The sequence below is a fragment of the Mustela erminea genome, chromosome 17 (assembly GCF_009829155.1).
Source record: "Mustela erminea isolate mMusErm1 chromosome 17, mMusErm1.Pri, whole genome shotgun sequence".
NCBI classification, from domain to species: Eukaryota; Metazoa; Chordata; class Mammalia; order Carnivora; family Mustelidae; genus Mustela; species Mustela erminea.
In genome coordinates, this window is record NC_045630.1 from 38,818,249 (window position 1) to 38,832,772 (window position 14,524).

Below are 14,524 nucleotides of genomic sequence, written 5' to 3' on the forward strand. Positions count from 1 at the left end.
GAGAGTCTGAAAAGCAGCAAGAGAAAAACAACTTGTAACAAAGGAACACCCATAATGCTATCAGCAGATTTCTCAGCAGAAACTTTGTAGGCCAGAAGAAAATGGCATGATACATTCAAAGTGCTGAGGGAAAACAAACTTCCAACCAAGAATACTTTACCTTACAAGGTTATCACTCAAATTTGAAGTAGAGAGAAAGAGCTTTCCAGACAAACAAAAGCTAAGGAAATACAACACCACTAACCTGGCCCTATAAGAAATGTTAAAGAGATTTCTCTAAACTGAAAAGAAAGGGTAATAATTATTAAGAACACATATGAAAGTAAAAATCTCATTAGTAAATACATTGTAAAGGTAGTAGATTAAACACTTATAAAGCTAATATGAAGGTTAAAAGGCAATGGTAGTGAAAATAATTAAAACCATAATCATTAGTTAAGGAATATAGAAAATAGGGACGCCTGGGTGGCTCAGTTGGTTAAGGAATATAGAAAATAAAGAGACTAAAAAATTGACATCAAAAGCATAAAACATGGGGGCACCATGGTGGCTCAGTGATTAAGTGTCTGACTCCTGATTTTGTCTCAGGTCATCATCTCAGGGTCATGAGATCAAGCCCTCCATCAGGCTCCATATGCACTGAGTGTGAAGCCTGCTTACAATTCTCTCCTTCTCTCTCTCGGCCCTTCCCCACACGTATTCTCTCTCACTAAAAAAATAAAAAATAAAACGTGTTTTTATGGGAAGGTGGGTAAAAATTTAGTTTTAAAATGCATTCAAATTTAAGTTGCTATCAGCTTAAAATACACTATTAAGTATATAAGATGTTATGTGTAAGCTTCATCATAACCACAAAGCCAAACCCTACAGCAGATTCACAAAAGAAAATGAAAAAGGAATCAAAGTATACAGCAGCATAAATCCATCAAACCAACAAGGAAGAAAGCAAGAGAAGACCAAAACAGAGAAGAACTACAAAGTAGCCAGACAACAATTGAACAAAATGGCGATAATTACATAAGTATACATAATTACTTTAAATGCAAATGGACTAAATTCTTCAATCAAGAAAAACAAAGTGGCTACATAATTAAAAACAAAAACAAAAACAAAAACAGGAGTGCCTGGGTGGCTCAGTCCGCCTTCAGCCCAGGTCATGATCCCAGGGTCCTGGGATTGAGCCCCACATCAGGCTCCCTGCTCAGCGGGGAGCCTGCTTCTTCCTCTCCCTCTGCCCCTTACCCTGCCTGTGTTCCCTCTCTTGTTGTGTCTGTTTCTGTCAAATAAATAAATTAAATCTTTTTAAAAAATTAAAAAAAAACAAACAAAACCATGCCCATCTATATGCTGCCTACAAGAGACTCACATCATACGTAAGTATACACACAGAAAGGAAATGAAGGAATAGAAAAAGATACTTCATGAAAAAGGAAACTGAAAGAAAGTGTGGTAGCTATACTTATATCAGACAAAATAGGCTTTGAAACAAAGAACATAATAAAAAAACAAAAATGGGCATTACATAATGACAAAGGGGTTAATCCAGCAAGAAGATACAACATTTGTGAAGGGAGAAATTGACAGTAATACAATAAATTGAAATTGACAGTAATACAATAATAGCAGGAGACATTAATACACTGGTTATATCAAAGAATGGATCATCCAAACAGGAAATCAATAAGGGAACATTGGCCCTAAGACACACATTAGACCAGATGAGCTATATAAATAACAAACATTCCACCCCCAAACAGTAGAATACACATTCTTTCCAAGTGTACATGAAACAATCTCCAGGATATTTCATATGTTAGGCTACAAAACAAGTCTCAATATATTCAAGAAAATAGAAATCACATCAAACATCTTTTCCAACAAAAATTGTACAAAAGTAGATGTCAATTAAAAGATAACTGGAAAAATCACAAACAGATAGAGATTAGACAACATACTACTGAATAACCAATGGCTCAATGAAATTAAAAAAAAAAAAGAAATTAAAAAAATACCTTGAGACAAATGAAAATATAACACACCAAAATATATAGGATATAGCAAAATAGCTCTAAACTTTAAATTCTAAACTTTATAGTGATATAAACTATTAGTGATGTAATATCACTCTATTAGTGATATTAGTGATATAAACTCTAAACTTTATAGTAATATAAACCACATGAAATATGAAAAATATCAAGTAGAGTAACTTTGCACCTAAAAAAATGTAAAAAGAAAAATGAAGCCCCAATTTTGTAGAAGGGAGGAAATAATAAATGTCAGAGAACATATAAGTGAAACAGGGGCTCAAAAGGCAATAGAAAAGATCAGTGAAACTAAGAGTTGGTTTTTTAAAAACAGAAACAAACTTGACAAACCTTTAGCTGGATTTACAAGGAAAAAAGAGAGAGTTCTCAAATAAATAAAATCAAAAATAAAAGAAAATACAACTCACACCAAAGGAACATACAAATGATCATAACAGATTACTAAAATAATGTTATGCCAACAAATTCAACAACTTAGAAGAAATGGATAAATTCCTAAAAATTTACAATCTTCCAAGACTGAATCATGAAGAAATAGAAAAATTAAATAGAGTGATTACTCATAAGGAGACTGAATGAGTAATCAAAAAACTCCCCAAAATAAAAGTCCAAGATCAGATGGTTTCTCACATGAATTCTACCCAGTATTCAAAGAGGATTTAATATCAATCCTCCTTGAACTCTACAAAAAACTGAAAAGGAGGGAATGTTCCCAAACTCATCTTGTAAGGTCAACATTACCCTGATACCAACACCAAGCAAAAAATAACACAAAAAAGAAAATTACAAGCCAACCTCCCTGATAAAGATGCAAAAATCCTCAATAAAATATAAGCAAATCAAATTTAACAGTACATTAAGAGGACAATCAACCATATTCAAGTGGGATTTATTCTAGGGATGCAAGGATGATTTAATATCTACAAATCAATTAATGTGATATACCACATTGACAAAATGAAACATAAAAATTATATGATCATCTCAATAGATGCAGAAAAAACATCTGATAAAATTCAACATTCATTTATGACCAAAACTCTCAACAAAGTGGGTATAGACAGAATGTACCTTAATATAATGAAGGCAATATATGACAAGTGCACATTTAATATCATACTCAACAGTAAAAAGCTGAAGGCCTTTCTTTTAAGATCAGGACTAAAACAAGTATGCCCACTCTCACCATTTTTATTCAATATCATACTCTAAGTCCTAGCCAGAATAAGTAGGTAGGAAAAAGAAATAAGAGACATCCAAGTTGGAAAGGACGAAGTAAAACTGTCACTATTTGTAGATGGCATGATTTTCTATATATAGAGAGAGAACCCTAAAGATGCCACAAGAAACAAAAACAAAAACCTGTTAGAACAGATAAAAATCAGCAAAGTTGCAGGATACCAAATCAATATACAAAAATCTGTTGTGTTTCTATACTAACAGTGAACTATTCAGAAAGAGAAATAAAGAAAACAATCCCATTTATAATTGCATCAAAAGAATAAAATACCTTGAAAAAAATTTAACCCAGAAAGTGTAAGACCTATGTATTAAAAACCAGAAGACACTGATGAAAGAAACTGAAGATGACACTATAAATGGAAAGATAACCTGGTCTTATGAATTAAAAGACCACATTAAAATATCCATCTTACCCATTTTATCTATAGATTCAAAATAATCCATATCAATATTCTAATGTCATTTTTTTCACAGAATTAGGACAAATAATTCTAAAATCTGTATGGAACCCAAATGATCCTATACAGCCAAAGGAGTCTTGAGAAAGAACAGCAAAGCTAAAGGCATCATGCTCCTGGTTTCAAACTATATTACTAAGATATAGTAACCAAAACAGTATGCTACTGGCACAAAAACAGACACAAAAATCAGTGGGATGGAACAAAGAGACCACACATACACGGTCAATTAATTTATGAGAAAGGAGGCAAGATTATGGATAAAGGACATTCTTTTTAATAAATGGTGCTGGGAAAACTGGACAGTCATATGCAAAAGAATGAAACTAGATCACTATTTTGTACCACACACAAAAATTAACTCAAAATCGGTTAAAGACTTGAAGGTAAGAGCAGAAACTATAAAACTCCTAAAAGAAAATATATGCAGGTCTTGGAGACAATTTTGGGTCTGACTTAAGAGTCAATGGCTACAAAAGCAAAAAAAAAGAAAAGAAAAGAAAAAAAGAAAGGTAGAAAAAAGAAAGGAAATGAGACTACATCAAACTAAAAAGCAAAGTGAAAGAAACCATCTACAAAGTTAAAAGGTAATGTATTGAATAAAAGATATTTACAAATCATGTATCCAATAAGGGTTTAATATACAACATACATTTAATATACAAAACACATAAAGAACTCATACAACTCAATAATAAAAAAATAAACATTGATTTAAAAAATGGGGTGAAGGTCTGAATAGACATCTTTCCAAAGAACACAAACAGACTGCCAATAGGCACATGAAAAGATGCTCAACATCACTACTCATTAGGGAAATGCAATTCAAAAGCACAATGAGTTATCACCTCACACCTGTCATAATGGTTATTGCAAAAAGAACAAGAAATAACGGGTATAGGCAAGGATGTGGAAAAAGGATGTGTATCCTTGCGCACTATTGCTAGAAATGTAAACTGGTGCAGCCACTGTAGAAAACAGTTTGGAAGTTCTTAAAAAATTAAAACTAGAACTGCCATGTGATCCAGCAACTCCATCTCTGGGTATATGTGTGAAGAACATAAGAACACTAATTTGAAAAGATACGTGCACTATGTCCATTGTGCCATAATTTACAATAGCCAAGATATGGAAATGAGCCAAGTGTCCATCAGTGGATGAATGGATAAAGAGGTATTGTATACACACAAACACATACACACAGTGGAAAACTACTCAGCCATAAAAAGAACAAAATCTCTCCATTTGTGACATCATAAATGGACCCTGAGGTCACTTATGCTAAGTGAAATAAGTCAGAGCAAGACAAACACCATATGATTTGACTTACATATGGAATTTAAAAAACAAAACAAAGACAAAACAAAATAAAACTCATAGATACAGAGAACAGATTAGGTTGATGGTTGCTGGAGGGGAAGAGGTTGGGGGATGGGTGGAATGGTGAAGTGATCAAGAAGCACGTACTTCCACTTACAACATAAATAAGTCAAGAGCATGTAATGTACAGCATGGTGACTATAGTCAATATTGTATTGCAAATTTGAAAGATTAAGAAAGTAAATCTTAAAAGTTCCCATCACACACACGCAAACACACACACACACACACACACACACACACACACACATCTGTAACTTTGTATAGTTAGTAATGACAGATGCTAACTAGAGTTACTATAAAAATATTTCACAATGTACACAAATGTCAAATCATTATGCTGTGCACCTGAAATTAATATACTGTATGTAAATAATAATTCAACAAAACAAAAACAAAAGAGAAAATAGCAGGTGTTGGGGAAATTAGAACCTTGTACATTGCTGCTGGGAAAGTAAAATGGTGACACCATGTGAAAAATATTATGGCAGTCCTTCAAAAAAATTAAACATAGAACTACCATATTACTCAGCAATTCAAATATAATACAGCAACTCAAACAGATACTTGTATACCCATGTTTCTAACAGCACTGTCCACAACAGCCAAAAGGTAGAAGCATCCCAGCTGTTCATCTATAGATGAACAAATCAACAAAATGTGGTGTGTAAATATAATGAAGTTTTATTCAGCCTTAAAAAAGAAAGGAATTCTGGCACTTGCGACACCTGCTAAGGGAGATAAGCTAGTCACAGAAGAACAAGTATTATATGATTCTACTTACATGAGGTACACATTCAAATTCATGCAGGCAGAAAATAAAATGACTGTTGCCAGAGACTCAGGGGAGGAGAAAGGAAAGTCGTTCTATGGGGCACAGAGTTTCAATTTGGGAAGATAGAAAAGTTCTAGAGATGCTGCTGCTGATGGTGGCACAGAACAAGGCGAATGTGTTTAATGACACAGAACTGTACACTTGAAGATACTTAAAATGGTAAACTTTATGTTGTATTTTACAACATGAGAAAAAATTGGGGAAAAAACATAGCTTACCAGTTCCTTAGCCAAGTAATCTGCCAGAGTATTGAGAAGCTTGTAATATACTTCAAACCATGGCAGGTAACTGTAAAAAAACAGGAAACAAAAACAAAAACAAACAAAAAAACCAAAATCCTTTAAAAATGTATATGGATATATTATTTAGAATCAGGAAAAGAGATGAAACATTAATTTTTTATTATTTCAAACAGCTTAATCCTAGATGGCAGAAAAGAACTATACCAATGCTCTCCTTACTATTATAGTAAAATTTTAAATATTATCTATTACTAGTTTTCATAAAATAATAATGATCCAAAGTTCTATTATTAAAGTTATGCATTACACACTTCTATTTTTTCTGCAGTAAAATTATTTAATCCTATATCATAGTATGCATGGTACGAGTGTACTAAAAGCACTCATAGAATAAAAGTTAACCACTGTAATAAAATATAATACAAAATAAAAACTAATCTTAAGAAGCTTTCAAAATACACAATCATTTCTTATTAATGATTACTGAAGAGAATATATAATACAATAGAAATATGTGCCTAATTATAATCAATTATTTGAAACTGATGGTCAAGTAGGGTGATAAATTTCAAAGTAAACATCAATATACACAACAGAAAGCCCATTTTAAAAATTGTAAAATTATATACAACTGAAAATACATTTTGATTCACTTTACTAGATGCAAATATAACTAATTCTTATGAAAGCAAAATACTGTCTAAAATTCAAATAAACCCCCCAAATCTGTACTCCTTATTAACAAATTAAGATATTAGTATATTTAAAATCTATCCAAAGGTTTAATTGTTTATTAAAATGTATTCTTTTTGGGTGTCTGGGGGGCTCAATGGGTTAAGCCTCCACCTTCAGCTCAGGTCATGATCTCAGGGTCCTGGGATCAAGTCCCACATTGGGCTCTCTACTCAGCGGGGAACCTGCTTCCCCCCTTCTCTCTCTCTGCCTGCCTCTCTGCCTCCTTGTGATCCCGCTCTGTCAAATAAATAAACAAAATCTTTTTTTAAAAAAAGTATTCTTTTTTTTCAAAGAATTATTATAACAGATTACTTTCTAAGAGAAAACCATGTGATGCTTTTACTACATAACTGTATTCTGACAACAGTACATGTATATAACCGAATTAAAATTTAAAAATCAATGTATAGAGCTGAGAAAAACAACATTCTATCTGCATTTTTCACATAATGTCTGATTTATTAATGGCTATGAAAGATGCTTTTTGATTCAAGAGTAATCTAAAGTCACAACAGAAGTACATTTGGGGGGCAAGTGGGTGGCTCAGTGGGTTAAACCTCAGTCTTCAGTTCAGGTCATGATCTCAGGGTCCTGGGATCAAGCCCTGCATCAGGATCTCTGCTCAGCAGGGAGCCTGCTTCCCCCTCTGCCTGCCTCTCTGCCTACTTGTGATCTCTCTCTCTGTCAAATAAATAAATAAAATCTTTTTAAAAAAAGAAAAAATTAAAATTGATAAATTAGGAACTAAATCAAGAATATCTCCTAGCAACTAGAATAAAGGGATAAACCAATGGATAACAGAAGAATAAATGTCAAAATATCAGGGCATCGATCTCAAGAATTATGTAGCTGAATAACAGTAATAGTTCCAAAAAAAGAAAGAAAAGTGGGAAAAAAGGAATGAAAATTTCTTCTTTAAAGCTGCAGGAAAAATTCCTAGAACTTCAGCTATGAGTGTCCACATTGAGAGTGCCACTGGGTAAACTGTAAAATAAATGAATATCACAGTGAAATTCCATAATAGGAGACAGAAAAGCACCTAAGAATTTCCAAAGAGACAAAACAGGTAACATACAAAGGAATTAAGTTAAAAATGCCACTGAACCTCTCACCAGCAATCCCAGACAGTGAGAAGATTACACCTTCAAAATGCAGAGATTAAATCCCTTTGCAACCTATAATTCTCTGCCCTGAGAAACAACCAATCAGGTGTGGGGCTAGGTTAACGACATCTTCTGTCATGCTAGCACTCAAAAATCTACCACTTTTGTACTGTTTTGGGGAAGCTACTAAAGGATGGCTTTGACAAAATGAGAGGGTGAAAAAAAGGGAGGAACACTAAGATATAGAAGACAAATCTAATCTTATGAAAGAACAATTAAATCTAAGAATAAACTGTACAAAGGCCTAAAGAGCAACCAGTCTACACCCTCTGGAAAACCTAAAAATCAGATCAGTATTGGTATTCTCAACCATCATATTTAAATGACGCAACAACTCTTTAACTCTAGCATTTAGACAGCTATTCTGCTATACCTCTCACCAAAAAAAGAAAAAGATTATTAACACTATTTTTAAATTTTCAACTCAATACTACGCAAATTACCACATCTTATTTTCTATGCTCATTATAACTCAATGAAATGATCTTCATGGAGAATGTCCTTCTACTAAGACACAATACAGTTCCTTGGACAGAGTGCCACTTTTTCATTTGCAAGCATTTCATATTCATATTTCAACTTTTAATGACCTGAAGAAATTGTTACTTCAGGAAAACTTCAGTATGTCATGTAGTTCAGATCTCTGTGTTCACATAAAATGAGATCTAATCTATTCATTTAATCTATTCAAGGAGCATGATGGTCTGTTTCTGTCTTGCTCTCAAGAATTTCCAGATAACGCAAAATTTATTGATTTTAGATGGCTGCATGTCTGCTAATCCTTACATTGTCATTTCCATCTTACTCAAATAATGTGAAGCCTTTTTAACCATAAACCTTCTTTCTTGGACCACTATAAAGAAATTATAATAAATTATCTCATAAGTCATTACAAAGTGAGGATCTTCTTCTACACAAAATACCTGAACACTTTTTTGCCTTGCATGCTTTTCTTTTTTTAAGTTTTTATTTTAATTCCAGTTAGTTAACATACAGTGTTATATTAGCTTCGGGTGCATAATAAAGTCAAGAGTTCTATACATCACCTGGTGCTCCTCACAAGGACACTCCATAATCCCCATTGCAATTTAATCCAATCCCCAACAATCCTTCCCTCTGGTAACATCAAATTGCTCTCTGTAATTAAGAGTCTGTGTTTTTTGCTTTGTCTTTCCTTCTCTCCCTCTTTCTCTCTCTCTCATTTTTTACCCCTTTACCATTTGTTTTGTTTCTTATTTCCACATATGAGTGAAATCATATGACATTTGTCTCTGGCTTATCTCACTTAGCATTATACTCTCTACCTCCATCCATGTTGTTGCAAATGACAAGTGTTCACTCTTTTTATGGCTGAATTATATATATGTGTGTGTATATATATAGAGAGAGATACTATATGTATATGTATATATGTACAGACATATACACACAAACACATACCCCACATCTTTATCCATTCATCTATCAATGGATCAACACTTACGCTGCTTCCATATCCTGGCTATTGTAAATAATACTGCTATAAGCCTAGAGGTTTGTATATCCCTTTGAATTAGTGTTCTTGTATTCTTTGGATAAATACCCAGTAGTGCAACTGCTGGATCATAGACTAGTTCTATTTTTAACTTTTTGAGGACTCTCTATACTGTTTTACACAGTGCTATACATCAGTTTGCATTCCTACTAATAGTACAAATACTCTTCAGTGTTCTGGTTTTCTCGTCTTTACATTATTACTTTTTATTAGCTATCTTCCCCTCTCAATTTTCTTTCAAATTGTGAAGATTAACTGAAACAATTTTTCATAAAAGCTAACTCATAAAATTACAACTTATCTGCAAGATTATTTAACTGTTTTTGAAAATAAAACAAATTGAATTAAATAATTAATATTTAGGTTACTTCTCAAAATTTAACAGTGTGAGGTATTTTGCTACCTATATAATTACTGCTCTTTTTTATAATCTCCAAGAATACCAACTCTGGCCGAATTTCATCCTGGCACCAGGCTATGTTTGCTCTTGATACACGATATGCTAGATTTTGTTCTAACATTCATTCTCTTAGTCATCAAATTCAACACTCAACTCTACTATGTTTACAGCACTGCTAGACACTGTAATATTTTATAACTACTTCTAATATGATTTCATCTATAAATTAGACTAACATTTTTTTTTTAACTATGGCAACAAAGTTTACACTTGGCATATTTCTCATGGTCATCTCTAAGGCTCCAAGATGCTCTGTTATTTCTATTGGGGCAATATGACTCACTAGTCCATCTGTACTCTAGGGACTACAGAGCAGAATCCAAGAATGAGACTCTGTATGTTAAAATAATTAGAAGAACAGGGAATAAAACTTCTTAAGCACTAACTATATGTATGAAAACATGCTAGGTAGTTTGTATGTGTTATCTCATTTAATTATTAAAATAATGCCACAATGTATAATTGACAAAACTAAAGTAAAACAACTTATCCAGGGTCACAAAGCTACCAAATGGCAAGTCTGGGATTAGAACTCTCTGATCAATCTGACTGAGCAATATTTGCTCAGGGGTCCACTATAGATAGCCCATCACCCAATGCAGGCATGTAGTTCCATAACATTCAGTCTTTAAATAAACATGTCCAATGACCACAAATTTTCAGGCAGCTAAATAAACTATGACACAAATATGTTCTGGTTTAACCTTAAGTCAGTCTACTTATAATTTCTATCCACCGAAGCAAATTCTATCTTCCAAATTTTCATCTAACTAATGTTCAGAGCATTATCATTTTGCCTTTTAAATTATATTTTGTTCATATGGGCAACTCTTCCAGCAGATGAAGATGTGTTTAATTCTTTCATCTAATATATTAGTAATTCCTTCCAACTGTAGGTTTTAATACTGTTTCTATGTTCATCACTGTGGATAAAAATTTTTAAAAGGACATGGCCTACAATACGTTATAAGATCCCTCCCAAAATAACATGCCTATTTACCAACAATCTAAATATGATACGTTCACCACTAACAGGACTCATAACTTCATTATCTATTGTCTAGCCAGTATTTTTCACTCTATATAATTTGTTCATGAGAGAAAATGGAAAGACTCAAATTTCTACAGCATTGCCTCATACACCAGTGTCATAAAGAGCTGAGTTTAGTTCATACAACATGCACTTTGTGAACACGGACTGATTCTTGGTGATAACAGCTCCTTCTTAAGACTATGTATCATTCACATTTTTTTAATAAAAATATCACATATCAACATGGAGCGATTCTGTAACGTAGTTGTGTTCCTAGAAATGGCAGGGAAGCTGGGACATTATCTGCTGCTAATCAACAACAGCATCTAGAGTATAGGGTGTAAACTGGCTACTGGCAGACTGGCAGACTAACAATCTCTAACCCATGAACATATTTTTTTTTTCGTCAACACCCCCGGGTTTAACTGAATAAGTTGCCAACTTCTAAATCTGAGATAATTCACTTAAAAATCTGGATCTCCTGCTCCTCTTAAAAGTCCAAAGAACTGGCAATACTGGTCACACGTGTTTCACTCTGTAACAAGTACCCAGAGCTGAGTAATGGCTTCTGTCTTTAGATATGGCATGTCCTACTTGGATCACCACACTAATCCCAACTTCTAATTGTCAGACATTTAACCTATATATCTTATTTGAATCCCCCCTGTAAGTAACTGAATTCCAATCCTTGATATGGTGCAACTACACAACAGGAAGTCCAGCTCATTCTTTTATATGACAAAGAAAATGGTTTGGAGTACACAAAGTCGTCAATAACTCAAATATTTTAACAAGATTCCATTGTAAACTTTAATGACAAAATGTGTAGCAAAATAACATATATATTATAAATGTTATAGATTTATAAAACATAAATTATATAAGCTTACCTCTCTGGGTAAGAAATGTTATTCTCGTGTTTTTATTTTTGTGGCTTTTTAGATAATTTTCAAACAATATTTGCTCAAAGCTATTTCTAACTAACATATAAGCCCTTAAACTGATTAATTATCAATAAGTAAAAATGTTTTTTCACTAAATTTTATAGACCAAAAGACACTCAAAATTTGTTTTCTTGCAACCAACCACAAAAATTCTAGAAAGGTAAAAAAATGTACTCAACATACCATAACGACTTAATTTATTTTACTTGAATCTTATAAAACTGAAAGTGTCATTTCTTTAACAAAGAATAACTGTGACACGTATAGGCTTGCAAACATAAATAAATGTAAAACATTAAGACCAACTGTTTTTTAAAAAGGCAAGAGATTCTTCAAAGTTTAGTTGTAAGACTATTTCCTTAATTTTTTGTAAAGACATAGGGCAAAACACAGAGTTCATATAAAGTCATGAATCCATTTTGTGGCAGTAAGACTTCCCCCACACTTGTGCTTCCACTATAGAGCTGATAAAACTTTTACATTCAAAAGTCAAAGGTTAAATAAAGGAAAGGAAATGTTTTTTGTCAAATAGTCAGGTAACCACTAACAGTCTAAGTGATCAGCAGGAACCTTAACTTATAGTAATCAAATAAAACTAAGGAAACTGCCTTTCCGTAGAAAAACGTCTAATGTCTAGAGGCTGTTTTTCTGTCTGGAAAATTGACACAAAATGTGTAAAATTGAAACATTCTGCTTCTAAGGGATTTGCCCAAAGGAAGAGTGTGAAAGCTTCAAGTTTGGAATGAGTTAAAGGGGGGGAGGAGCGGGAGGAGACTACAAAGGCCCTAAACATCAATCTGTCTTCCTTATTAAGGTATTTCATTTTGAACCCTTGGCAACAATTTTATAGTTCTAAAATTATGTTAATCATATTAGGGTTAAAAAGTTATTTCTTGCATTTTTGTTAGCCTGTGAAAGCAATTCTAAATACAAACAATGGCAAGATTTAAATTAGTAATATCACAGAATATTTTTTGAAACCTTGTTAAGCTATATCCTTGTTAAGGATAAACATGTCATGGAAACAGCTAAAGCATACAACCATATCTGAAAATTCAAAATTAAACATCAACCTGATTTTACCTTGTATTAAAAATTTTAACCATCCTTAAATGTATCTCATTTTCATTATGACTATCTTTAAGGACATGCAATATTTTAAACTATTCAATATTAACAAAACTCAAGAGAATTTATATTTTTCATTTGAAACTTAGATCATTAAAATACAAACACTAGAAGGTAATATAAATGAAAAGATTTTTTTGTTAAGATACATTCGATGACATTAAAAAAATTAAAGTCTTTAGCAGCATATTATAAAGACAACTGGAGAAATATCAATTTCTATCTAAGAATATTAAATCATTTAATGAGAATGACCCCTAAATAATCAAACTGGTATTATCTCACAATAGAAAACTTAAGAATATTGTAAGTCTCAACATAAATGCACTAATTTTGCACAAGAGACAGCTTCATGGACAAAGTATTAAGATTTTTCATATTCAAAAGTCATAATATATTCCACCTGAAGACATAAGTAACTAATTTTAAAAACTAAAATTAAAAAGGAAATCATCTTTGTGCTAAATCTCCACTTTCAAGGAAAGAGAAAAATGAAATGACCAACTGTCCGATTGAGCATGTAGAGAAACTCTCAGCACTTACATGGGATACTAGGAAAACCATAGCAGTTTTTCCAATTTATAAACTGCTTTATATGCATTCATTCATTTAGAAATTGTGACTAAAGACTTCAGTTAATTAGTCTGCTATCCAATAGAAAGATGTGTAAATGTATCTAAACAATTCTTACAGAAAAGACAAGAGTGAAACACCAAAAAGTAATTAACGATTATATGTTACAAATACGAGTCTTTTCTTTTCTTTTCTTTTTAAAGATTTTACTTACAGACAGAGATCACAAGCAGGCAGAGAGGCAGGTAGAGAGAGAGGGGGAACCAGGCTCCCTGCTGAGCAGAGCCCAATGTGGGGCTCGATGTGGGGCTCGATCCCAGGACCCTGGGATCATGACCTGGGCTGAAGGCAGAGGCTTTAACCAACTGAGCCACCCAGGCGCCCCTTTCATTTTCTTTTTTAAACTTCTCTAGATCATCTAGATTTTCCTGAATAAAACATATTACCCTTGTTATCAGAAAAACATGATTAAAGACATATATTCGTGTCTTGCTTATGCAAGTATTTTGTTAATTTTCTGAAATTTTACCCCTAATAAAGGCTAAACTCAAGACACCTTAGAATTAACACTGAATTCTAAGACCAGGATACTCACACAAAACTGAATGCAAATATTACTCCAAAGCTTTGGGCAGCCATCAGTTAATACTCAGACTACCAATATAGGTGATTCTCTCATATAACCCCCGCAAGCAGCACAGCCCTTAATTAAAACACACACACACACACCTCTAGCCTTCAAATGAAGT

The 14,524-nt window shown here is 32.9% G+C and overlaps 1 protein-coding gene across 9 annotated transcripts in view; it reads right to left on the reverse strand.

Moving 5' to 3' along the window:
* Nucleotides 1–14,524, reverse strand: part of DENND1B (DENN domain containing 1B) — a 278,698-nt gene that overhangs the window by 146,491 nt on the left and 117,683 nt on the right. For all 9 annotated transcript variants that reach the window (XM_032317056.1, XM_032317062.1, XM_032317057.1 and 6 more), the window contains one exon: nt 6,182–6,251. In XM_032317056.1, coding sequence (XP_032172947.1) covers nt 6,182–6,251 — 70 coding nt within the window. The remainder of the gene's footprint in view (nt 1–6,181; nt 6,252–14,524) is intronic.